Source organism: Zalophus californianus, chromosome 10, assembly GCF_009762305.2.
Source record: "Zalophus californianus isolate mZalCal1 chromosome 10, mZalCal1.pri.v2, whole genome shotgun sequence".
Classification (NCBI taxonomy): domain Eukaryota; kingdom Metazoa; phylum Chordata; class Mammalia; order Carnivora; family Otariidae; genus Zalophus; species Zalophus californianus.
The window spans coordinates 75,333,711-75,359,961 of NC_045604.1; the positions used below are offsets into that span (position 1 = coordinate 75,333,711).

General features: G+C 43.6%; 1 protein-coding gene and 1 long non-coding RNA gene across 20 annotated transcripts in view; one reads left to right on the forward strand and one right to left on the reverse strand.

Annotated features, from left to right (window-relative positions):
• Positions 1-26,251, forward strand: part of RBFOX1 (RNA binding fox-1 homolog 1) — a 2,051,181-nt gene that overhangs the window by 1,701,551 nt on the left and 323,379 nt on the right. Inside the window, exon 1 of one of the 19 annotated variants that reach the window (XM_027611438.2) lies at positions 15,456-15,734. The exons of 17 other annotated variants lie outside the window; for them this stretch is intronic. In XM_027611438.2, the coding sequence (XP_027467239.1) occupies positions 15,648-15,734 (87 nt within the window). In that variant the 5' untranslated portion in view covers positions 15,456-15,647. Of the gene's footprint in view, positions 1-15,455; positions 15,735-26,251 lie in introns of those variants that run through there. One more of the 19 variants, XM_027611439.2, reaches the window with a different exon arrangement.
• On the reverse strand, positions 1,898-18,041 carry LOC113932388. Its single transcript, XR_003523054.2, has 5 exons — positions 17,847-18,041; positions 15,398-15,528; positions 6,967-7,127; positions 6,392-6,566; positions 1,898-3,790 (listed from the first exon to the last, which is right to left on the reverse strand). It is a non-coding gene; the product is annotated as an uncharacterized LOC113932388 (long non-coding RNA).

The following is a 26,251-nucleotide window of genomic DNA, read 5'->3' on the forward strand; positions in this document are numbered from 1 at the left end:
TGCTTTTGTTCACTTGCGGGGCCTGGTCGTGTTAATAAAGGAATTTCTGGGAGCGGGGTCCCGGTTTGCCATGCTGTTTTGCTCAATGCAGTGCAGTCTGCTCCATAAATCAAAAGAATTTAGTGCTTTACAACCTTCCTGAGCTTCAGAGATCATGTGTGCGTGTGCGTGCATGTGTGCATGCTTGCGTGTGTGTGTGTGTGTGTGTGTGTGTGTGTAAGCAGATTCATCTAGGGACATTTTCACTGCCTATCTATAAAGAATGAATGAAGGAGGGGTGCAATCTATCTTAGGTGCTTCAGGGTTGATTGGTCCGTTTCACAGTGTTATCAGGGCCCTATTTGTTTCCCATTTGGTGTTTATGCTTTATGGTGTTGTCAGTGAAAATGGGCTGACACCATTTTATTAGCATAAAGAGATGCAAGATCACATTAGAATCCCCCTTCCTTCTGTATCATCAAAAACGACAGACAAGGGAGCCAGGAGGTATCAGAGGCAGGACCACTATTTGCTACAAATCAGGAGGAAATTCAGGTGTTCTTTAAACAATAGGATTTTTGAGGCTTAAAAAAAAAAAACTTCAGTTATTCACAGAAAAAGAATTCTGCTTTGTTTTGAAAATGAGTGAAGACATTTGTTGTTGGAATTGAAGATTCTGGATCTAGGAAAGTTTCTCCTGTCTAGTAAGCCACAGAAAACTGATTTTAACCTCAGTTTTTTTTTTTCCTAGTTAGAAAGAAAAAAATGATATAATCAAATGGTATATTGAATGTTCAATGCCTCTTTAAAGATATCTGCAGAGAAAAGCCCTGGTTTTTTTTTTTTTTCTTTTTGATTGTGCTTGCGCTCTCCTAATTATATCATGCTTTACATTTTGTGTGTGCTTATATTTTTTTTTCCCCTGTAGAACTAAGAACTGAAAACCTAACAGAAATCTGAGTACGAGTTTGAGGGAAAAAGAATATTTAGAAATTGGAATGATACTTTAAGTATTCTATCCAATAGGATTATTTTTTTTAAAGGTGAAATCATGATTTTAGGAAATGTGCCTGACTTTAAAAAAAAGATATGTGAAGCTTTCAGGAAATAAACATGTCAATTTGGTTGAATTCCTTAAAAAAATGTATGAGCGACTGCTAAGACTTAATGAATAGAGCCCCAACTGACCCACACCCAAACCAGGGCTTGAATTTTATAAATGTGAAAGTTTTGGCTAACTGGTTCTTACTCACATTTATGCTTATGAGAAAATTAAAAACGTTTCTGGATACCGTCTAGGGTCTGAGCAGTAATGAAATTGAGGCGAACACTCAGTTGAAAAGACTAGCTTTTATAAAAGTCCTGCCTTGCTGAAAAGTAGAGGACAGGAGGTACATATTTATATAAGTAAATAAAGAACGTTACAAAATTTTTTCATCACAGGAAATATGAGACAGCATTTTGGACTAAGAAAGCAGGTGTCCAGCAAATGCAGTTTACATTTATATTGTACTAATTTTTGTGTTTGCCTTTGTCCTCTCTTATAGGACTCTGTGAGTGTCTCATTGTCTTTAATTATGTCTACGAGGCACAAGACAACAGTCAACATCTGCTCTATTGTTTACTTGGTTTACATATAGCTTTGATGGGTTATTAAACAATCTATTTTTCAAACTGAAAACAGAGAAACCAGCCGAACCCATATTATGGCATTTTGTAAAGACCCATTATGCAATTAGCACTTGGGATTTGTGCAAAGCTGGTGATTCACCCAAATAAACATCCCTTTATTCTGATAGCTCCTCTTGGCTTTGTGAAAAATATCAATTTCTCAAAAAATAAAATCACATTTCCTCCTTAGTCATGTAGCATGCCAAGGAGATGATGTGTTAATATGAGGGATGGATCCTTCACTTTCTATATCGGAAAAAGAGCAACTCTCCAAAATAATGATGTCTTTAATTCAAGCCAGCAATTACTATATTACATAAGACAACTAGAGCCTTACACATAAGACAGACTTTTGAGAGTTTATTTGATTCTATGGGAGGAGAGAAATGCTATGTTTTTAACCACTTATAGAATGTTCCTCATACTTCGTGATCTATTTATGAAAAACGTATGGAGTTGTCTATATAGCAAAGCGTGTGACATCCCTAATGATTAAATCAGACCTCATCCCCTCGCTTAAGTAATTGGTTAATAATTAATTCACTTGCTCATTCATTCAACAAATATTTATTTAGCCTCTGCTCCTGCCTCAGAAATTGAGTTAGTCACTGAGGGTACAGAGACAAGGAAACCAACTTCATTTTCCTTCATGGAGCTTACAGGTTTCTGGGGAAGGCAGGTAATAAGCAGGCAATCCCCATACAAATTTGTATCGCAACTTGGGTAAGTGCTCTGAAAGAAAAAAAAAAAGTGGTGTCCACAGAAAGTAGTGGGGGTTGCATTCAAGGATGAAGAGGACTGTCTGTGAGGAAGTGACATTAAAGCTGAGATGAAGAAAGTGGGCAGAGGCAGGGGTTGGGTTGTCAGAGAGCAGGTATGGTGAGGCAGAAGGTGTGTATGGCCGCCGTACCACAGCTCAGTGTTCTCAGTGAACTGAGCCAAGGCCAGCGAACCTGGAGCACCATGGGAGAAGGGAAAGAGGCAGAGAGGGGCCGGAAAGAAACCACAGGGGCTTAGAAGCACTGATGGGGGGGAGGTTGGATTTGACTCCAAAAGAAATTAAAAGGGAGGAGAACTAATACTAAGAACTCTAAGCAGAGGACAGGTATGATTGAGCTTAGCCTTTAAAAACACCAGTGTGGCTGTTCTGTGGAGAAGAGATCAGAGGGGGACAAGGTTGAAAGCAGGGCCCAGGTAGGAGGCCACAGTAATAATTCCGGTATGTGATGACGGTCGCCTGGTCTGGGAGTTGACAGAAGAGACGGACAGGAGTGAAAGTTTTGAAAAACAAGCCTGATATTCTTTGTGACACCCCTTCATTCCCCAGAGCTGGTGTTCAGTCAGAGGAGAACAAATGGAACACACTGGAGGGGACATCTGAGGGCTTTGGTGAGGATGGTGACGTCTCAGGAGGGACTGACCTGGGGTGCATGGGGCTTCACCAAAGAGAATTACAGGCCAGTTTCAGCAGATGTCAGGCCAAAGCTCCCGGATGTTACTTGGCCAGAGCTCAGAATCTCAGCAGTTGGTCTTGCACATTGTGTGGTAGCAGAGTTACCACATGCAAAGTCATATCCCAGCTCTGCGGGGTGGTCTCTCACATCCTAGCAACAAACTTCCAATATGGTGGGTGAGGAGCAGGGAGCCAGTTTGACGAAATGCCCGGTGGGCAATACCTCCACCTGCCATCTCCCAAAAAGGGAGCGCAGGAGTTAAATGCATTCTCATAGGTGTCAGGCAAAATTGGCTGTGGATCTTAAAAGCATCACAAATCTTGTGGACCTCCGACCAGGTGCAGGGACAGATTTCTTCGTTTCTCTGAAGCTTAGTTTCCACATTTGTGAAGTAGAGGTAATAACAGGATCAGTAACATAGGGTTGTTGTGAATATGGCATGAGACAGTCTGCAGAGCACTCCGCAAAGCGCCCAGCAAACAGAATGCTCAATCAATACTTTTATACTGGTAGTGGTGGTGAAGGTCCTGGCGGAGGTGGAGAAGGAGGCATGCTGGCCGTGGTGAGGATGACGTCTGTGCATGGCAGGGATGTTGATTAGAATGCAGCGTGGTCCGAATCTGCCACTTGCCATCTGTGAGCCCAATGGCAAGGTACTTAACTTGTCTCTATTTCAGTTTTCTCATCTGTAAAATGGGGATGATGATATTCAGTGTTGGTCATTATGATGACTAAGTAAGCTGACATTTGTAAAAAAAGAAAGAAAAAGAAAGAAGAAAGAAAGAAAGAAAGAAAGAAAGAAAGAAAGAAAGAAAGAAAGAAAGAAAGAAAGAGAAAGAAAGAAAAGAAAGAAAGAAAAGAAAGAAAGAAAAAAGAAAGAAAGAAAGAAAGAAAGAAAGAAAGAAAGAAAGAAAGAAAGAAAGAAAGAAAGAAAGAAAGAAAGAAAGAAAGAAAGAAAGAAAGAAAGAAAGAAAAGAAAGAAAGAAAGAAAATGGTACAGCATTTGTTCTGATAAACAAACTCTCCCAGGAGAAGAATGTTTATTAAATAACAAACTGGCACAGAGTACAGGCTTAAAAAAAAAAAAAAAAGAGGTACCTAGTGGCTTCTGGTCTAGCTTCTTTATTCTTGATTTTGCTTTTCACAGTGAGCAGGAAGGCTGTCTTCCCCTTTCCTCCACTGCCAGACCCACCCCCTTCTCTCCATGTGTCCGGAGTATAACAGGTGTGTGGTAAGCTGGAGCTCTGGCAGAGTGCAACATGAAAAAGACTCCCAGTAATTATAAAAATAACAACAAGGGCTGCTTAGCGAGGTAGGCAGATGAGCACACCACTAGCCAGAATGATAAATAGCGCCTGCAAATGTTAGGTCCCAGTGGGAGTGTGGGAACATATGGGGATAAACCACACCAAGAGTTGGGCATCATTGGTAAGTTTAGGCGGGTAAGGAAGGCCACTCCAGCGCCAAGTTGTTGTGTTTCTTTTTCTTCCTTTTTTATCCTAATTTTAAATCCCTCAGTTCCCTTTTGTCCCTTTGTTCTATTTTGGTCCTAAAGAGAGCATTCATCTTTGAGGCCAGCCTGGGAGTCTTGAAGGAAGTGAGGTCTGGGTGGTAATCCTAAAACAAACAGCCACCCTGGAATGGGTGAATTTCCACATTGCACTCTACCCAGTATTCTTGGGGGAGATGCAAACGAACACAGTAAATACTTTATGGAATGCTGACTTGTTGAGGTCAGATCTGTCATAGGTGGGGGTGCAGAAAAGCCAGTCCCTAAAAACCAACCAGTCTGGTAAGTTTAGAAGCGTTTGTAGAAAGGGGAAACAGATTTCTCCACCAAACATTATTTGAGAAGAAGAGATGTGGACTGTGTGGTCGGGTGATTTCAGGTTGACGTTTCTTATTTCTGGGTCTGAATATAGTTTGGAGATTGTGCAGTGTGTGTTGGAATGGCTCCACAGCAGTGGGATTTCTCTGGAAAGATATTTTGGAATTCTGGTTAACGGCCCATGCAGTTTTTCCTAGGACTCACTTAGTGGAGGTTTCAGCATGGACCCAATGTGTGTGATGCGGGCACCTGAGTATTGGTGCCCGCTCCTCTGTAGATTTCCAGGATTCATTAGTTAGCAAGTAATCAACCTCCTTGGTCATGCAAAGCATGCAGAGGAAAGAAAATAGGATTTGGAAGCAGGCAGGCATGGCTTTAGCTGTGGCCCTCTCACCCAACTAGCCAGGAATGATGTAAACTCTCTTTGTCATGCTTCCTCATCTCAAGAATGGGGCAGTTATGAGTACCAATATCAGAGAATTGTTACAAGATTAAAAGAGTTAGTCTGTGAGGTGCTTACGATAGCATTTGGCATTCAAAAAGGTCCATAAAAGTGTTTGTTTAAAAAAATAAGCAAAATATATCTTATTCATGTGTGTGTCTACTATTCTTACTGTCACTATTGAATTAGTCCAGAATCTATTAGTTGCAAGGGATAGAAACCCAACTCAAACTAGCTTAAGCGAATATGGGGATTTATTGATTAATGAAACTGGAATGTTTGGGGTCAACCAGCAAGCAAGAAGTGAGCAGTCACTTAAATGCCTGGCATTCATGTAAACAGATGTTCGTGCTAAAATACAACCACCATGAGTGAAGCTCATAAAAATGGACCCAAGCCCAAGGAATATTTTTAGCACATTGCTGCGTGATTTAGAGTACTCTCCCCAACAACCTTGTAAGGAAAGTTTTATTACCTCTAAATTTGTGAGTGAATTGAGATTCAGAGAGGTTAAGTAATTTGCCTAGGGCAATAGAGCCAGGAATTTTCAGATCCAGAATTTGAACCTAAGTTTGGTGTGGCCCCAGTATCTGAGTTCTTAGCCAGTAGGATACATTGCTATTATAATTAAAAAAAAAAAAAAGCTTGTTTTTTGTTAGTCAGTTTCACATTGACTAATATATGTATACTCTGGAGCCAGATTCACCACTCACAAGCTGTGTGATCTTGAGCAAGTGACTTAACCTCCCTGTGCCTCAGCTTCCCTATCAGTAACACGGGGACAATAACAGGACTTTCCTTATAAGACTGCTATGAAGATTAAATGAGTTAATACATAAAGTGGTGAGAAAGTATCTAGCAAATAGTAAGTGGTATATATGGTTTGTTGAAAAATATTTAAAGATAGATTGTAATATCTATCAGGAAGGAAATAAGGTCACTTAGGGTGGTTCCCCTTTTGATGTCCCCAGAGTGTCCCAGAAGGGCACTGCTAATCCGGGAAGTTGAGAAGCCCACCTGTCAGAGGCTCTCTGTTGCCACCAGCTGCCTGGCCATGACATCGTGAAGAAACCATTTGCAGTGGTCAGCCCCTTGGCTCATCCTCACAGATGCTCAGCTGCACGGCTTGGCACAGCTTGGCTCTGGGTCCCTCCTATCTCTGTCTTGTCTCTAAGAGCAGATTGCAGAGTCTCTGAAAATGCAAGCACGTATTTCCTACTTACATTCTCCCCCAGCGCTGGTTTGGTGGGAGCCCTACTATGCCTTCCACCCGCTCATTGGGTTGATAGCATTTGTTTCCTGGCCTGGAGCTGGAGGGGAAAGCTTCATCAGAGAGAAGCCAGACCCCAGCTTGGGAGTACTGCTCATTACTGGATGGGAGAGCTAGGGTGTGCGTTTGGATTCTATACTGTCTGACTTGGTTTTACATTATGAAATGCCTTAGCACTTTCCCAAGTTGTTTGACCTTCTTGCCTTTCTGAAAACCTCATCCCTGTCAAGTTGTGGTGAGAGTCCTCCGAGTGGCAGGTAGACATCCTCAGAGTCACGGTGCTGATAAGCAGGTCAACATGATTCCACGTGAGAACAGTCACCTGAACTGTCACCATGAGCCCGACTTAAGGGATGCTGACTCCATCCACGCCTTTCCTTTAGCAAAAGCACAGCACATATTGGCCATATATGTAAAAATCTGATAGAGATCCAGAGGCTCCTCGAGGGACCCCAGTTGAATTTCAGAGGGGCCATCAATCTCCTGTAATGATATGGAAAATTTTGTGAATTATGTGCAGTTTTCTGGAATGAAGGCAAAATTCTCATAGTGGTCCATGCATCAAAAATATGAGTTAAGAAACACCACTTCTCCCCGGAAGAGGCTAATATTAGTATGGGAAAGAGCCCAGGCTAAGACAGCCCTGGAGGTTGAGATGGTGCTTCGGGCATCACAAAGGAAGGTCGCAGGATAATCTCTTCAGCACCCCTTCTCCTGGATCACCCTTTTCTCCTTCCCCACCCATGCTCTCGCTTTTTGCTGGTGTTTCCATGTGACCAGCCCACTTCCGTGGGCCTTGAACCTCCTCTGCTTTGGGGAGGGGGTGGAGTTCCCCACTCCCTGAAGTCTTGGAGGAGGGGGAGACTAGTCTTGCCCCAAGCCTCGAGGTGTCATCCAGCTCTCTGTATTGGCTTTGTTTGTGTTTTCCTTTGCCTCCAGTGGCTATTGGAGAGGTTGAGATCGAGTGAGGTGTTGAGGGTAAAGGAGATAAGGAGGCCACTCAGCTTGAGTTTCATCCTGGCCAGCATTTCTTAGAATATTTACATGGGGTCACATGCCAGAAAAGGGCTTCACCAAGTAATTAGCACCCAGGGCTCTGCAGCCCCTGTTCAAGGTACAGCTCCTCGTTTACCAGCTATATTTCCTTTGTCATTCACTTCACCTCTCAGTGCCTCAGTTTTCTTGTCTCTAATGTAAGAAGTCTAACAGGATCTATTTCATAGGGCTGTAAAGAGGATAAACAGAGGGAACACATATGATGACATTGGTGCAGTGCCTGGCACAAAGTAAGCATTGAATATTTGTTCAAATGGTAGAACTGTGCTGATGATGATGATGATGAAGAAGATGAAGAAGTAGGAGGGGAAAAAGGAGAAGGAGTAAAAAACTTTGCACATGATTGACACACAGTTAATTTTTAGTAGCCAGATATCACATAGCAAATGGATGGATGGATGGATGGATGACTGGCTGGATGGGTGTATGATGGATGGATGGACAGATGGTCAGTTGGTCATCAAATAAGTTTGGGACTATCTGGATCAAACAAGGTCAAACAGGTTTCTATTCTTTTTTCCTTGTAGGACATCTCAGGTGCTTTACTGTGCTAATAGGCATCACAAATCCACAAGAGGGAGAGACAACAACCTGAATTTCTCCTACTTCTTTGGTCATGGGATTCTTTTTACAATGAAGCATCTCATGAAACTTCTATTATACAGAGCACACTGGGAGATGCAAGCCCAGGTGCTTAGTCACCCAAAGAGAGAAGGATGCACCTTGAACTCAGGTGTTTGAGCCAGTTCACAGAGAGTAGAGTATGTGCATGGGGTGTGTGCAGAAAGGCCCAGTAATGAGTTCTGGAGATTGTGCTCTTTGGAGTGTCTCTGTGCCCAGCTCCTGCAGGGACCTGCAGCACAGATGCAGAAGGTATAGGGAGGACACAAAGCAAACTCCAGGGGAACAGCTGATAATCATCCCCCACTTTGAGCATCCCCAGGGAGCATTTGTTTGCCTCAAGCAAGGTCAACAGATTCTCAAACCCAGTTGCCATTCATCCCAAGACAGGTCAGGGGTCGGTTCCTGAAGCATTGTTGATCTCAGCAGAGATGATGTGTGGGGTTGATATTCTTAGATTTGCTCATTCAGCCAGTCAGTCTGGCTTTCAGAGGAGAATCAGGTCAAGAAGCACTTAATGAACCAAGAGGAGCATGGTACTGCCTCTACCACTGGGGGTTCGAGTTTCTAATGATAATCAGCAGCCTCCTCACTTATAAGACCTACTGGAATTTTCTTTGTGCATCTGCATAACCATTTTGGAGGTAATAGGGTGACCCAGTGTCCCAGATTCAAAGGCACTATCTTCATCATCCCCATAAACCCTCACTTGAAATTGAAATTCTCATGTTTTGGTTTCAACACTATATCTTCTATGTACAGAAGCCACACAGACATCCTTGTTGGCCTCTGTGTCTTAATTTTTGCTTAGAATCATGGAAGAAGGAGATAAGCTCTTACACAAGAAGGCACATTGCAGGTTACTTTTTTGAGCACTATTTTATTTAACTATTCGAGGTTGAAGGGAGAAAGGATTTTGGTACTCCTGGTTTGGGGGAGGTCTGATTTGAGCTGGTTTGATCCTCCAGACCAGCTGTTGCTAATGCTGTTACCACTGCAACAGCTATGAGCACCCATTAAATGAGTGTCTGCTATGAGCCAGTCCCTCAGCTAAACATGTCTGCATGTTATTCTTTTTCAAATCTCCAGACCACCTATGAGTGATGGTTATTAATGATGTTCTTATTTTACAGATAATGAATCTGGGGCCCAGAGAGATTAGGTGATTTACACAAGAAGACACAGGTAGCAGTTGGTAGAAACTAGGCTTTTCATATGGGCAGTATGGCTCAGTGTGAGCTCTTAACTACTATGACGTGGTGATTTTGCAAGAGGGAAGCCAGTGGTGGCAAGAAGTGTCAGACAGTGAGGGAATAGTAGTGTCTTGGTGAAATGTAATGCTTAGGAGGCACTTGTCATTCTTGTAAGAACTTTCCATGCATCAATTCATTTATACATATTAACCCAAACCAGTCCATAAGAGGGGTTGGGGATATAGCTTCTCTTCCCAGGATGTCACTTTCCCAGTAGAGGGTACAAATGAAGTGGCTATAACTTGAGGAGCATCTGGTCGATGGCTTAGTACATCCTACCCACAGTCTATGGAAGCTTTTCCTGTGGAAGATCTTGCCTCCCTGGTAATCAGCTCGATGGTTTCAGTGTCCCCTCTGGGGGGAACTCATCTGTCTGTCCCTAGTGTCAGGACCATAAACATTATGTAGCATCTCATGGAATTTACCTTTGAGGTCCATGCGAGGTAAAAAGTCCATCCATGCTGTTCTCACCTGCACTGGATGGGGTTTGAATACATGCCTGGTGGTGAGTGGAGTTTATCAACGTGGGTTCAAGTTGTTACCCTAGAGTGGGCACTCTTGATGATCTAGCAGATATGAGGGGCATGTGGAAGGGAAAACTGGCTCTTGGTAACTGACAAAGCACACATTTTGCAGTTTAAACTCAGACAAATGACATAACCTCTCTGAACCTCCATCTGGCCCTGTGGACACCACAGGTGATTCTCAAGTGCTTACTGAGCATCTGCTCTAGGCCCAGTCCTATGAGAAAGACAGGAAAACAAAATGATCGAAGATGAGGTAGAAAAGATAAAATGGATCTTACCTGGATGTGGTCACCAGCCAGGTCTCTACCGTCCTGGGACAAATCACTGCTGGTCTTTTGGGGGCTTAGACGGGTAGGTTGTGAGTGCTGGAGAAGGTGGGGAGGCTGCCTGAGGAGCCCGCACTTGGCTGCTTGTGAAGGAGGGGGTGTCCTCAACAAGCAGCCATGTGAGGGGACAGAAAGAAGGCTCCAAAGGAGACATCAGTGTGGGTACTGGTGGGGCACAGAGAAGGCAAACTTGACATAGCACAGAGATGATTAGGAAACAATTTCACACAGGTACACTAAAGACCTTCTGAGGAAAAAAATAAAAAATAAAAACACACCAAACCTTTGTGAACACCTTCCAAGTACCAGGAACACACATGCACAACCAGTCATTTCTTGGCAGCAGCCTGCCTGTGAGGAGCTACAGATGTTGGGTCACTTCACCTCCAAGGAGACTAGGGCTCAGGACTGAGGATCTTATCCTAGGTCAGATCCAACATCCCAACGCCCAGCCTCTCCAACTTCGAGACTCAGGCTTTTGCTACTATGCCAGGATACCCCAGGGCCACTTGAGACAAATTTAGAGACACAGGTAGCCCTCAGTTGTCTGGAGACCCCTGCGCCCCTCTGTTTGACTCACAGGTTCCCAAAGCAGCCATTCAGCCAGTCATTCTCCCAGGAAGCATTCTGGGAGACTTTGTTTGTCTAGTCACCACTTCAGAGTCATTGATTGAACAAGAAGGATGGGCAGGCTTCTTCATCTGAGCCAGTCGACCTTCCAGAGGAGTAGTCACACTTCACAGAATTCTTGTACCTTGCTAAGGTGATGCTAGAACATAGGTGATGGTGTAGCTCATTCTGCCTGCTGTCATGGGGAAGGCTTTGCAGAAGACGTAACATTTGATTAGGCCAGCAAGTTTGAATTCGAAGGAAGGAGAGAAGGATGGAAGAACGAATAGTTCTGCATAACAGGCCAGCTTGTACAGAGGCTTGGATCTATAAAAGTGTATGACAAAGGCAACTTGCCAGACTGATTTGCAGGGGGAAAAAGTGATTCGTAGAAGGAAGGGCAGTATTAGAGGATGAATCTGGAAAACTAAAGGTGAGGACTATCATGAAGGGCCTTGAATACTGTAAGAAACTGTCTCTTCCCCAACTTGGCCTGGAAATGGTATGGGATGAGTAGTTCAATATTCAGCATAGATCCGTATGGTCAGATAAACACTGTCAATATCCAAAAGATAGGGAATGCAATTAATATTGTCAGAGACACACTCTGTTTTATGGTTTTTATTTTGTTCTGTTTCACTGGTCGACGAGTGGCAACTGACATTTGGCTTCTTTTCAGGAAGCAGGTGAAGAATACTGGAGATAGTCTCACAGAGTTTGATTCTCCTGAGCTATGGAGGAGGCAGATCCTTCCCAGACTTCAGGGATTGTCAGTACCAGGAAATGTAGCCCAAAGTTTCTAGATCTTGCAGGCTTTCAAGAGATACTGTATATCTAAATTTTACATGAGACACTTCCATTTAAAAATGTCACCTCTCTTTTACACAATGCGTACAAACCATCATCGTCGTCATCATCAACATTCTTCTCCCCCTCTCCTTCATCCTCCTCCTCAGACTGAATTTGGTCCATGAGGCTACAGTTGGCTCTGTTGACCAACAGAATCCATATGGCAGCAATTGGTCTTCTCTAAGTGCTGTCCTCTCCCAACCTCCAGCCAACACTTGTGTTACTTTTCTCTTTCCTTCTCCTACATGAGTGTTTAAACTTTGGGTGGCTGCCACTCACAAAGGCTGGTGGCAATCAGCATAATCCTCATGTTTGCTCTCGGATGTGGGAAGGAGATGCGGTGTCTGACCTCAACAGAGGAACCACTCTAATCTAAGGAAGGGGAAAGAGAAGGCAGTCTCCAAGAACGGAGTGTCATCATGGAAGGTGGGGAAAGAAGATGGAAGGTGGGGTTTATTGTTTATTTGTTTTCTATTTGTTTTTTTTTTTATTTTTCTGGAAAGGGGGGTAAGATTGAACTATCAAAGCCTGGCTAAGATAAAAAAGTCTCCTGATGGAAGTCCCTAACATAGGGAAGAGTGACAGAACTAGCACCAAGGAAGTGACAGGAAAATCAAGAAATACTTAAAGAAGCCGAGGGCAACCAAAAAGGAGGATGTATTTGCTATTGTATTAAAGTTTGACTTTCAGAGCTTTAATTAAAATACATGTTCTCAATTAGGGGTCAACAAACCATGGTTTGTGAGCCAAACCTAGCCCATTACCCATTTTTACGACCCTCAAACTTAGAATGATTTTTATACTTTTTCAAGAAGGGAAAAAAAATCAAAGGAAGATCTCATGACAGGTGAAAATTATAGGAAATTCAAATTTCAGTGTTTGTTTCTGTACTGTAACTGCTTTCATGTGTCAGTTGTGGCTTTGAGTGGCTACAGCAGAGAGCTAAGGTCCTCAACACCTGAGCTATTTATCATCTGCCCATTTATAGAATCAAGTTTGCTATCCTGTCTGGGACGACCATAGCAAATATTGGTGCATGGCCCTTCACTTGATTTCTGTGTTTCTGAGGCCTACCTGTGTCTCCTCACCACTGTTTCCTCTGTTCTCTACTTTATTCTTTTATTCTACATTTTCAAAGTTCCTGCACAAAAACCCATGAGTTTAATACCACACTCTAGACGTTGGATAGCCATCATTTATCATGAGTCGTGCGCACTATCCAATGGTGAGGAGGAATGAGCAGAAGGCAGTGTCTGCCTTTTAGCAGAGGAAGCGGATTTAAGAAGAAAGAATTATTATCTAGTAATACTAGGTGCTTCCTATTTGGAAAAACAGAACCTGTGCTTGGAACAAGAGGTTTTGTTTAATGGTTGTCATTAAATTTTATGTTTTATTATTTCATGATGTTTTTGAGGTGGGTTTGGAACAAGGATATATTCAATTTGTACAGTTCCAAAAATATAACTACTGTGGATGATACATGACAGTAATATATGATATACAATCAGAGTCAGAGACAATGTGAATAGCAGTAGTTAGGACTGGAGGTGGTGAGGACAGGGAGACAAGAACACAAATATGCAGGCAGTAGAGGCCAACACAATGGACAGAGTTGAACTTCTTATTTGGCTTTGAGCTTCCTGGCAGTCAAAATGAAAAGGGTCACAAAACACTTAGCCCTTATCTTAAGAGAAAGGAGGAAATGGATACTCATAACTCAGGATCAGCAAAAACTTCTGTAACATGGAGTTCTTTAAAGGAAAAAAGAAAATGCCCTCGGCAAAGGGTAGAGTTATGTATCTATATGCCCCGTATATTATGGGTTTCTGATTTCTCTCTGAACTCATCAGGTTCTTTAGCCAAAACAATATATATAGTAATGAATACGATGATCCTTCGTATTTATGTAACTCTGCAGTTTCCACAACACTCCCAGAATTTTGCTCTTTGGAGCAGTCTTGGTGATGAGTAAGTGGATATTGTTACCTCTGTTGTAGTTTAGGAAACTAAGCATCTCAACGTGTAAGCTCCTGGCCTTAGCGATCAGATTATTTCCTGCCTCCTCCTCCAATGGTCTTTCCATTTTATAACACTGAAGAGACATAATCCAATCTGACCCAGCCCTTACCAAAGTAATGAATAGCTCTCCCATCCCAGGAAGCTGTCTCATGGAGATGCCTCTGTCCTCCCTGGTAACTTCTCAGAAGCGCGGTGTTGAAAGTCATAGTCAAAAGCTAAAGTTAGAAACAGTATCAGGCTGTTAAGTAAGAGGGGTCAACTTGCAGCTGTTACTGGAGCTTTCTGAATTGTAACAGTGTGGCTACTTTGATACACGAGAATCAATTACAGAGAAACCTTGTCAAGATGGCCAAAATTCAGCCTTAAATAATTGAATTCTCTGCCAAACGCTGTCCACTGTCGTTATCTAGAAATGTAATTATGCAGCTAAATCAAGCAACTAAAATTAGTGTAGTGTAAAAACACCTTGACTATCTAAAAGTGGAGGGATTGACATTTGGATTTAGAAAAAGCCAATAGTTGAATATGTTTTGTGGTGTCTGAAGCTCTCGGAGTTTCTACAAAATCTATATCCTGTGTCCTGCTTAGAGTTAGAGGTGGAATGTGGCAAGCGGATGTTCGGTTTGAAGGTGATTTCCAATGATCCCTGGACCTTCAGCATTAGCTGAGCGGACTTGCTTTGTCTGTTTTACATCCTTGCTCTCAAAATTGGGGAGCTCCTCCACCGGCCCACATGCCTTCCGGCGATGAGTGACGATTTGAATGTATCTGCACCTTTGATCTGAAGCCAGAGTTGTGTCCATACTGACTGCCAGGAAAACAGGAAACACGAGATATGAATGGCTGATGGCCTATAGTATTGTACACAGGATCTGATGGCGGGGACTTTGTCACACAACCCTATGAGGTAGGGTCTGTTATTACTCAGTTTTCCAGATGAGGAAACCAAGGCTCAGAGACTCTGACTGTGAGCAAACAATTCAACCAGTGTGAGCCCCCTTTCCTGTGTGCCTTGCCTGGAACTGACAATAAGTAGTTCAGGGAGTTGTGAGAATAAATGACATGACCCATGTAAAGGACTTAGTTCACTCTCTGTGCATAGCACTCTGCAAATGTTAGCTGGCATGATTATTGTATTATTTGCACAGACTGCCCCTTTAAAATTAAAACCAGAGAGAAAGAGAGAGAGAGAGAAGCACAAACTATCACCTTAGCTTCTTTTGATCAGTACCGCAGGCTGCCCACATTAACCTACTTGAGTTTTAAGTGGCAACTGATAATCGTATCAATTTACATTCTCAGTTTTTCTCGCTAAAAATCCCATGCAGACTCTGTCCCTTGCCTTTTGCCCCAATTCATTAGGAAGAGCCCAAATCCCATAGCCTGACTACCTCTCTCTCTGTCATTTGGTCTCTCTCTCACTCTCTCTGAGAACTAAATTAATGAAGAGTATTTGGTTAGTCATGTTAGGCAAGCCGTTCCCAAAATAGCACCTTCCATTTTGGTAGCTTCAACTCTGCAGCTGCTGTGTCTCTTCGTCGTCTGGGAAGAAAACTTTCACATTAAGAGTTGCTGATGCGGATTTTCTTTCTTTCCCCTCTCCGCGTTGATGAGTGCTTGGCTCCTGACAGAAGCGATTTGGCTCTCAGCTTTGTAGTTCGGAAGAAGTTGGGTCTATAGATTTTCCCCTAACTCTCCATTGATGTGTTGAGCTTCAGAGGGAATAATACCTTCACTTAAAGCATGTTGCCTTCTCAAGGAGTCCTCCTGCATCCCTATGGCGTGCCTATGATTGTTCCAGCAGCCCCCTACTTCCCCGGACTGATCCAGGTAATTCAAGGCCACTGCCAGCAAGCAACTTAACTCCAGAGTGCTCAGAGTAATAATTGGAATTTTTATGGTTGAGAAAGCAAACACTTTTAATACAGGAAAAAGCCCTCGTGTAGTCAGTGGGAAGACAGTAGGAAATCAAAAAGATGGATCACCCTAATCTGGCTATTGACATCTCTCATGGCTGAATAAATGGTGTAGTTGAGCTATATTTGCTTGTATTGATCTGGGTGCTGTTTAACATTCATGCCTTTGCTTCAGGAGGTTGACCACGGGGCAAAGGATTTGCTCTCCTTCCCAGCTTTCTGAGGGACTCAGTCTCCCAGAGCAGATCATGAGGCAAAGTAACTTATCATGAGGTGACTCGGTTAAGAGCTTTAACCCAGAAAATAGAAGGATCATGAAATATGCATTAATTCATATGTTTGCCTCCTCATGTGGATTGTCTATTTTCATCGGAGGCCCCCCCCGACCCCAACCTGGGTTGAGGGGTGGCATCGAGGCAAAAAGGAACACTCTGTTGATGGTTAATTTATGAAGTTCAGAGATTATTCTAGGAATCCCTTACCAGTGGTTTACACCTTAATGATGGCAAGAAAGTGGAGGATTGAAATGTGCGTTGGTCTTACTTTAAGGCTATTAATTCTGTGCAGGGAGAATCATCTACCAATACGATGCTTGGGACTTTTTTTTTTTTCCCTTACCATAAGTTTGTCTTTTTAAACAAGCGTTGGCTTCTGGGTGTGTGTCTGAAGTTTGTGGAAAGCTAACACTGAGTCAGTGACAGAGCCTGAACATCATGGGAAACCCAGATGGTTAAGTGGTTGTTGTTTGTTTGTTATTTGTTTGAGAACAGCCATCCCTTTGTAATAAATCTGTTACAATCGTGTTTCTACAGGAAAGGAAAGCTAAATGTCTTTTGTGTTCACTGTGCCCTTTCACCTTTATTCTTGCCCCCCCCCACTATATTTTAAAATTCTGCAATACCCTAGCTTGTTAATTGAAATTTCTGGGGGAGGGTTCTGGTCAAACACATTTTTTCCCCTTTTCCACATGGTGCTTGTGAACTGTAAGAACTTTGGTGATTTGAGACATGCAGGGGCGATTCTACATACTAACAAAACATTCTGTCATCCTAGATTTATGGCCATTGCTCAGTTTGGAAACTCCTATATGGTGTGTGAGAAGTAAGTGGACCGTCTGAAGAATGGTCCTTCACAACATGGAAATTGTTCCATCTTTCCTGGCATAAGCAGGCCCATGGGGTGCGCATGGAGTCTGAAGCAGGACTCCATGGCAAACTGGAACGCCTTTTGCTTCTATTGGAAACTTGGGGTGAAGGTCGACTGTTGGAGTTTTGTCAGACCCTCTGTCGCCCTGTCCGATAAATAATTACAAGCAAATCATGCCCTTCACTCTATGCTGATTGATGCTGAAATTGCTTTTGAAAGTTCTCATAAGTTCCTGTTATAGATTAAGTGCCGGTGTAGGAAAAATAGTGGCACCCACTGAAATGGGTGAATGTAATCAGGCTTAATGGACTTGAGAGCTTGTTGGGAATTAAATAACTATCGATTTGCTGGAATGTTGCTGTCATTACGAAATGCCACTCTGGACGTATTACCCCAGTGATAGATGAGGAGACGCACAGGGCAACTGAGAAATTGGGGAGGCCCTATTTCTTCCTCCTTTGAAGAGTGTTTGAGAAACATATCCAGTTATTTTTGGAAGGAACAAGTGATTTTACTTGCAAATCTCAGCCCTATCATACTTTGTTTTCCCAAGTGACACTTCTGGTAACTGGTTACCCATAAGTCAGGAGAGTAGTGCAGCGAGGAGCCTCTAGACCAGCTGCTGTGACATATTCATCTTCTTCCTCTCCCACTGCCCTGGAACACACTGAAACGCTATGGCTAGAGAGAGACTAGCTTCATTTCTGGTTTGCTGAGAGAGCCTGTGTTATTTACCCATTGGCATCAAGAAACTCAAATCACCCCACTGCAGTAACATTTGCAAGGGGAGGAAACGCAGCTCCAAGAGAGAAAAACTGTAACACGCGCGCGCGCACACACACACACACACACACACACACACACACACACGCTCACTCACCTTCCAGCTGAGGCTTCTGACACCAGCTGTCCTGTATCCCAGCAGGTTGTATCGGCTTGCTTACCAATTCCTTGACCTTGTATTTTCTTTACCAACTCTTCAAGAGTTGCCGGAGCTTTCCTGTAGGGGTGTAAGGTGCCACCCACACCTTAATAATGTCATCAGCAAGGCATTAAAGTGATCCAAAATAGTGTGTGTACTCCATCATCGGTAGTAAGTTCCCTGTGACTGGAGATATGCAAACAGAGCTGTAGTGGCCACTTGACAGAGCTGTTGGATCAGAGTTTGAGATTCCTCCCAAGGTCTTTCCAACCTCAAGAGCCAACAATTCTGTGGCAGAAGAACTTCCGTTTCATAATTCTTTCAAGTGCCACTTTTTTATTCATACTAGCATTGCCCTGTTTTAGTCCGCTCGGTTGAAGAAAAAATAAATAATTGACCAGGCATCATAACAGGCTTTAAGGAAGCATCATGTTGTCTGGCAAAAAAACCGAGAGTGGAGTTGTTTTCTACTAATTCCAGGGCTGTTACTCACCAGGGCCTTTTGTTTCCAGAAGTTACCACTGATCCCCACCCGCCATCCCTTAGGAAAGCCAGAATGACTACCATATTGGATCTCCTGAACCCATCATTTTATGTCTAAACTTGTTGAATATATAGCAAGGTGGATAGTTTCTCCTAGACATGTAAAGAATTCCAGAATGGCCATGCAGAATTGAGCTGAACAGTTTGGATAGTTTCATGGGTAGTGAGAAACAGAAGAGAAGAAGAAAAGAGTAATATTACCAAGTGCATTATATAAACATTACTTCTTTCCCTTGGTATGGATCTCAATCTCAGACTCTTTGGATAAAAAGAAACAATGTATGTTCCTATCGAACCTCTTTATTTACTTCTAAATGTTCAACAATACCTTGAATGATCGATGAGCTGTCTGATCTGAGAACAAAGAAAGCCTGACAAGTCAATTGTCAGTCAGTCTTGAATCCAGAAGTTACCGAGATGACTAATCCAAGCCATGGACTACAGCCGCACAATACCAAGCAACATAAGAAAACACTGGCTAATCACTAAGTGATTAGTCTGTTTGTTTAGCATTTAGGTCTAATGAGCCCTTGGCTCTAGGTTGCAAGTTCAGACTTGCACCCCTTGCTGTAGGTATCTGTCCAAAATGTGTGCCCTTTGATGATACGTGGCTGGATCATTCTCCATACTGGGGCAAGTAATTCCCATCACATCTAGGTATTACAGATAATGGATCTGTAAGACTATTTTCCTAGATGGAAGATGGTGTGATCAGAGCCCCGTCCATCTCCCCATGCATTTGTTAATTTAGTTATTCATTCACTGCTAACATATTCTATATTAGACACTGCTCTGCATGCCCAGAACACAAAAGTTGTAGTTATAGCCAGTGACCTGTAGGTTCACAGCCCATGGGAAGAGAACACTGGATCAACACAAAGCTGATACTGCAATGAAAGCATTAGAAAAGAATGACAGGGAACAGTTATTGAGTATTTGCCATGAGCCAGGTGTTGCACTAAATACATAGGCATATTTCCTCAATTTGTTCTTACAAAACCCTAACGTTGGGTACTGTTGGCGTACCATCCCTTATCTGTAATTTTAAATTCCAAAAAGCTCTGTAAATCAAGGTTTTTTGGGGGGGGAGTTTGGCACCAAAACTCATTTGAGAAGCAGACTTGACCTGAAATGATGGGTGGCTATTTATAGACTTTCTTTATCCCACTTAGTGTGAATATTCATATATTTTGCTACAGGGATATTTATGTGTTTGATTTCAGAGTGCTGTCCCAGACCCTGCTGAGGGTGTTAAATAATCAGTGTTTCCACTGAAATACCTTTCTGAAAAAGACAATTCCCCGCCCCTCCCATAAAAATTTGAATTTCAAAATACAGATGACCCCAAAGATCTCAGATAAGGAATCACAGTCCTGCATTATGATGCCCTTTTTGCATATGAAGAAACTGAAACTGACACTGACACTCGGGGAGAAATGTAACTTGTCCAAGGTCACAGGAATGTCAGTGACAATGCTGAGATTTAGATCAGGTCTGTTGGGCCAGAGCCTTCCCTCTTCACCAATCTACTGTTGCGATGCATCCATGGCAATGCATTTGAAAATACAGGAGAGGGAGTAGGTGGATGTCTCTTAGAGTAGGGAAGTGGGTGGTTAAATGGGAAAGGTGGCATTTGAGTTGAGCTGTAGAGCACCAGCAGGCATTCATAGGGTAAGCTAAGGAGAATGCTCTTCCTAATAGAGCAGAGCACCTGGGTGAATTCATGGTGTTGGGGTGACACATCGAGATAGAGCTTCAGTATCTTCCACAACCGAATGGCACTGTGGAATTTGACATTGTTTAAACATAGGACTCAAGAGTCCAAAGACATAGGTCAAAAGGCGCTGGGAGGAATCTCAGAAATTAAATTTCTGAGTGCTCGACACAGAAATGGGCTCCGAAATACTCTTCTGTGAATCCAGCAGGTGAGTGTCCACTTTGCTTGATTTGAGTCCTGAGCACTCTTTGCCATCTTTTCTCTCTGAGACTGTAAGCTCTCTGGAGGCCGAATGTTTTCTAACTTAAAACTTCACAGAGTAGGCAGTGGCAGAGAAACGCTGATTAGTGCCTGTCTGATGGGGATAGCAATGGAATGAGCAAACCCTGTACTCTGGATTTCAAAGCAGAAATCAGCATCATTGAATTTGGCGATGCAGTTTATGACAGATCTGCATATACATTTGTAGCAATGCCAGGAATTATCAAAGCTCTGGTTTTGACAGTGGACCAAGACTAACCATCCCCACAGAAAGATAGAGGAACATAGAAGGAACTTCTATGGTCATGTGGATACATTTCTGGGTGGACTTAAAAGACATAAACTTGTTTTCATCTGTGGCGAGCAGAGCCATTTTCAGATCCTCCTATTGCTGCCCTGCAATGTTATCTACATGTTTGGAGTATCTGCTGATCGGGAAAGAAATCACATATAAATGCTAGTGGTGTCATTTACTTTGGGGTCGCTCCGTCTTAGTCACTAAGTGACTTTTCTGTACTGCCAAAGAGGCCCATGTCAACAGCAGACTAAATTAAAGAGTCAGGGAGGTGGCAAGGAGAATTTGGAGTCAAACAGGTCCGGGTTGATATATTGGCTCTGGCATTTACTAAGCGTGTGGCCTTGGGCTTGTCAATTAACCTCTCCAAGGCTGTTTGCTCAGCTACAAAATGAAAGCAGGAATACCTGTCTTGCAAGGTGGTTGTGAGCTTTAAATGTGATTCATCTCCTCATTCAGCAATTATTTATTGAGCACCTACTGTATGTCAGGCTATGAAGTAGGAAAGGGTGATGAAGCAGAATAGAAAACACACAAGACCGTTTTCAACATAAAGCTTACCTCCTAATACATAGAAAAAGTATATATATATATATATATATATACTTATCAGGGTAGATGTTTATTCTGCGTTGTTCGAGAGAAAGAGAAAGTGAGAAAGAGAGGCATGATGAGTGTTTAGTCAGGACTCTTTTATTTGTAAGCAACAAAAATCTAATTGGAGGGCACCTGGGTGGCTCAGTCGGTTAAGCGACTGCCTTCGGCTCAGGTCATGATCCTGGAGTCCCGGGATCGAGTCCCGCATCGGGCTCCCCGCTCGGCGGGGAGTCTGCTTCTCCCTCCAACCCTCCACCCTCTCATGTGCTCTCTCTGTCTCTCATTCTCGCTCTCTCAAATAAATACATAAAAAAAAAAATCTAATTGGAGAAAACATCTAGCTTCAGGTGCAGTTGAATTCAGAGGCTCCAACAACCCAAGTCATGTCTCTCCCCGACCCCACAGTGGTTGTCTTTTCCTGATCTTCACAAGCACACCCCATCTAAGTGGAGGCAAAAATGGTCCCCAGGCAACTCTGGACTTACATCCTAACCCAGCTTTGCAAGTCTCTTTCCCACTGTTCTTGCAAAAATTCCACAGAGCAGTCTCCTTGGCTTATCTTGTGAACCACGCCCACCCCCAAAGCAATCATCTTGACTCACCGCTCGCTTTGGAGCTGGAGGCTGTAGTCCTCCCAGACTGAGCTGTAACGGGCTGTGAATAGGGGAATAAAATGAGTCCTGTTCTCAAAATAGGGTGCTGGACAGGCAAATACCAGGTCCTCATGATCAGCAATATTAGCTGAAGCTATTACAGACATCCAGGCATGTTTTTTCTCCCCTGAACCCTGCATACACCCTCTCCAGGGAAGGAAGTACGGGATTCTGATCTTAATTACCTCTTTGCCTGATGCCAGTGATCACACTTACCAGGCACTTAACTGTCATCTAGTGCACCTTGCTTCTCCATTAATGATCTGATGGTATCAAAGTAGGGTATGGCAATTTTACTCAATGTTTTCCCACCTAAATTATTTACAGTAGTTTTCTCCCAGTACCGTATGGTATGTTTAGAGCATTCCCACTATTTTCCAGGTGAGGACACCAAGCATGATCTAGGGAAGTAAAGACAGTCTGATAAGGACATTCAGTAACACCACAACCAAAACAAGATTGGGCTTCTCATGCAACAATATCATTTCTCTTATATTAGCGATACATACATGAATAAATATATAAAGAAAGAAAAACCAAAATCTTCTAGTTAAGTTTGAAATAATGCGGACCATCCGTCATTCCAAAGCACTTCGGAGATGCTAGCGACTTGCGCCGTTCTGTTTTATAGAAATGCACTTTTTTTTTTAAATTAAAAGATTAACGGGACACTGTCAATCTCTTCTGATTAATATCAGTCCTATAAAAAGGATGTGTTTCTGCAGCAACCATCTGTCATTTTGATCATTTTAAAGGCATGCTATATCAGCAAGTCTGCTTTTTATAAGATGTTGGCATGGGACAAGCAGAGCTGGAGAGACTTGTGGATTTCACACTCCACTTTGCTGCTTTGGTGTTCAGCAATCTGAGCCTTTGCTGGTGGAGCAGAGCCCCCTCCCTGTCTTTTAAAGGTTGTTTTGGGTAAGTGTTTTCCCCAGCTGATTTATGACAGAGATACTCACCTCTATTTATGTTTCTCTCACGTCTAAAGATAGTCCTGTCACATATGCATCCCACCAGCATGCAAGCACCCAATGCTTCCACTGGATTAACTACTGAACCTTAAGAGGTGTCCAGAAACACTGAATTCAGTACTCCACAGGTCTTTTCCTCTGGGCAACTGGGACCATTGTCTTCTGCAATGCCTAGTTCCTAGCTTGAGCTCCTTGGGTTGTAAAAGGCAGAGGCAGAGGTACTGTGACATTTATTTATTCATTATAATAATTATTTGTGGGTCGTGGGTTCCACGTTGGGTTCTCTTCTAAGCTCTGGAGACATTGAGATGACTAAGACCCAGTCTCTGTCCTCGGAGATAGCCTGCATGGCCACACCATTGGCAGGAGAGTCAGAAGTTAAACACAACTGCTTGAAGGTAGAACTCTGTAGAATCTCAGCCCCACCACCCTACCCAATATGGGGTCCTTACCACTGCCAGTAGCTTAGGCAGTCGAGATGAATTTTTCTACAGTTGCAGGAAGATGGCTCCCTATAGATAGTTTCTCCATCTTTCCCGAATGACAGTGTTTCTGGAGACAAAGTGTAGGGTTTTTTTTGTTTGCTTGTTTTGTTTTTTTTCTGAGGAAGAAGGATGACAGCAAGAACTGTGCCTCTGAAGCAGTAGCCAGTTCTGTCTTGTCCTACCTTATATCTGGCTCAGAGTAATGCAGTGAGTTCAGCATATCATGCTGGGGGAAGAGGGTGGCCTCCTCAGCTGCTGCTTTTCCTTCTGTTCTCTAACCTGCACTGGCTCTTAGAGGTGGGGAGAATTTGGAGGGGGCAGTGAGCTTGTGCTTTCCAGGGTGTTCTCACCGAGTGTTCTCTGAGGAGCTATTTCTTCTCATTTCATGAGGCAGCACAGTTAAGGAATGAGATCAGAGAGTTTAGAGTGTAGGATTTAGACCAGGGGAACCTGCATCTGGCCACAACCTTCTCCTGGTGACTTTGGGCAAGTTGCTTGACCTCTCTGAGCCTCCACTTGCTCATCTATAAAACAGTAGTGATATGCCGTACTTTCTACCTCCCAAAGTCAATGTCAGGAATAAAAGAGTGCAAAATAACCACACCCAAGGCCTTTGCAGTACAAGCACGATGCTATTCAGGCAGCGTGACATCATGCCAAGGTCTAGGCATGCCCCACTAGACCAATCTGAGTAGGCATCTTGGCCCCTGTGTGATATGGGGCTTCACCTCTCTGAGCTCCCATTGTCTCCACTTGACAGTGGGGGACGGTCTCACTCACTTCAGGTGGGAGCCCTGAAGATTTGGTGAGATGATGTTTGCGGCACATGGAGGACAGCGCCAGCTCACCGTAGGCACTCTGTAACGGACGGCCAGCATTGCTGCCCCGTCGTGGTTCTTCTCACCGTTTCCTGGTTTGCTGCACATTCTTTTTCATATGAAGATGCTCTAGGTTTGGGGGTGAGTGGGCACATTGTAGCTGTCTGTTCTCCCCCTCTCCGTGGAGATTCTCAGTAACCAGGGACATGCCTTTTGGTCCAGCTGGACAGAGTAGGGCGCCATTGAGGAATGCTGTGGAGGAGAGAGAAAGAGATACATTTTTCACCCTGGGATTTGACATGCGTAGCCCATGGCCTTGGGTTGTATCAGGCTCACCACCCCTTGCCGTCCCCTAAGTCAATGGACCCGGAGAGCTGGGGCTGCTGGTCACACACAAAGCAGGATGTACGGGTCTCACTCATACTGAGCCCTTGCCCAGATCTTTGTCCACTGGCTCCCATAGGACTTCTGGGGCTGAAACTGGAGTTGGCTGACAGGAGTGGACTTTGAAGGGGGGAAAGAGAGGCCCACCCCCGCCCCTACGTGTGGCCATAGCCTTCTGGGGACAAACTCTTTGGGACCACCCACACCCCTGTTCCCATGTAACTCTCAGCACACTGTGGGCGCTTAATAAATGTTAAATAATAAGAATAGCTCCCATCTGTCAGCTCCTGGTGGCAGGGAGGAGTGTGAGTGCAAGACTGCTGACTGGCACTGGGGAGCTAGTCTGTTGTGGGGAGCCTTCAGGAAAAACACAGCTCTGAGTCACATCGAGGACCTCTTCCATCTATGTGCTCTCCAGTCCCGCTGCTGATCAGAGTGCGGGCAAGTTCATCACCAATGTACTGTCTGCCCTGGACCCCAGATCACCTGCATCAGAAGGGCAGGGCCCAGGGCACCGTGTGCTTTACCAGCCATCCCGGGTTTCCCATGAGCCGCTGGATTTGGGAACTGATGTTGCCCAACGGTGCAGGGGCTTTGTTGAGGTTTAAAAGGGGCGAAGGACCTGCCCTCTGAACAGACGGTGTCATAAATTCATACTTCCGTCAATTTCTTGGAAGAAAATGCCTACTGGGCTTTTTGCATTTAGTTATAATAAAAACAACAGCAGCTGCTTGTTTTCAGGCATTTACAAGGTACCAGGAGGTGTGCAAGGCACTTCACCTACGGTATCTAAGTGAAGTGTTGTATTTGGGGGGAGGAAGAAGCATGCTAACAGGATGATGTAGGGGTGTGAGCTCTGGAGTGGATACCTGGCTCGTCTCCTGCCTCCACCTCTGTGACCTTGGGCATCACTTACTACCTTTGTGACCTGGGGCACAGTTGTCCCCCTCTCTCAGCAGCATTTACTTTGTTGGGTGGTAGTTTACCAAAGCTTGTAAAGTTCACAGCACAGTGCCTGGCTTGTGGAAAGTACTCAGTAAACATATTAGCAATTTATTTCCAAGTGCAACTGCAACACTACCGTAAAGAACACCAGAACTACTATATAATAGAGACAATATTGAGTGTTTGCAAATACATGTATATATTGGATATTGGCTAAGAGTGTGAGCTCTCAAGCCAGACTGCTGGGTTAGAATCTCAGCTTTGCCTTCTTAGGAAGTTCCTAAATTGCTCTTTACTGCAGAGTTCTCATCTGTAAAATGAACATATTAAAAGCACCTAAATCCGTGCTTTAGTATCCTCCTCCATTGCATGGGGACCATTACCAGGGCTGCTTTTGAGGATCACATGAGTTAATATTTGTAAGGTACTTATAATGGTACTTGGCATATAGTAAGGCTCAATAAGAATAGAAATAATAAGGGGCGCCTGGGTGACTCAGTCCGTTAAGCATCTGACTCTTGATTTTGGCTCAGGTCATGATCTCAGAGTAGTGAGATTGAACGCTGCATCTGCTCAGGATTCTCCCCCACACCCTCAAACTCACGCTCCCATGAGCGCGCACTCTCTCAAAATAGATAAATAAATAAAAGCTTTTTTGTAAAGATTTTATTTATTTATTTGAAAGAGAGAG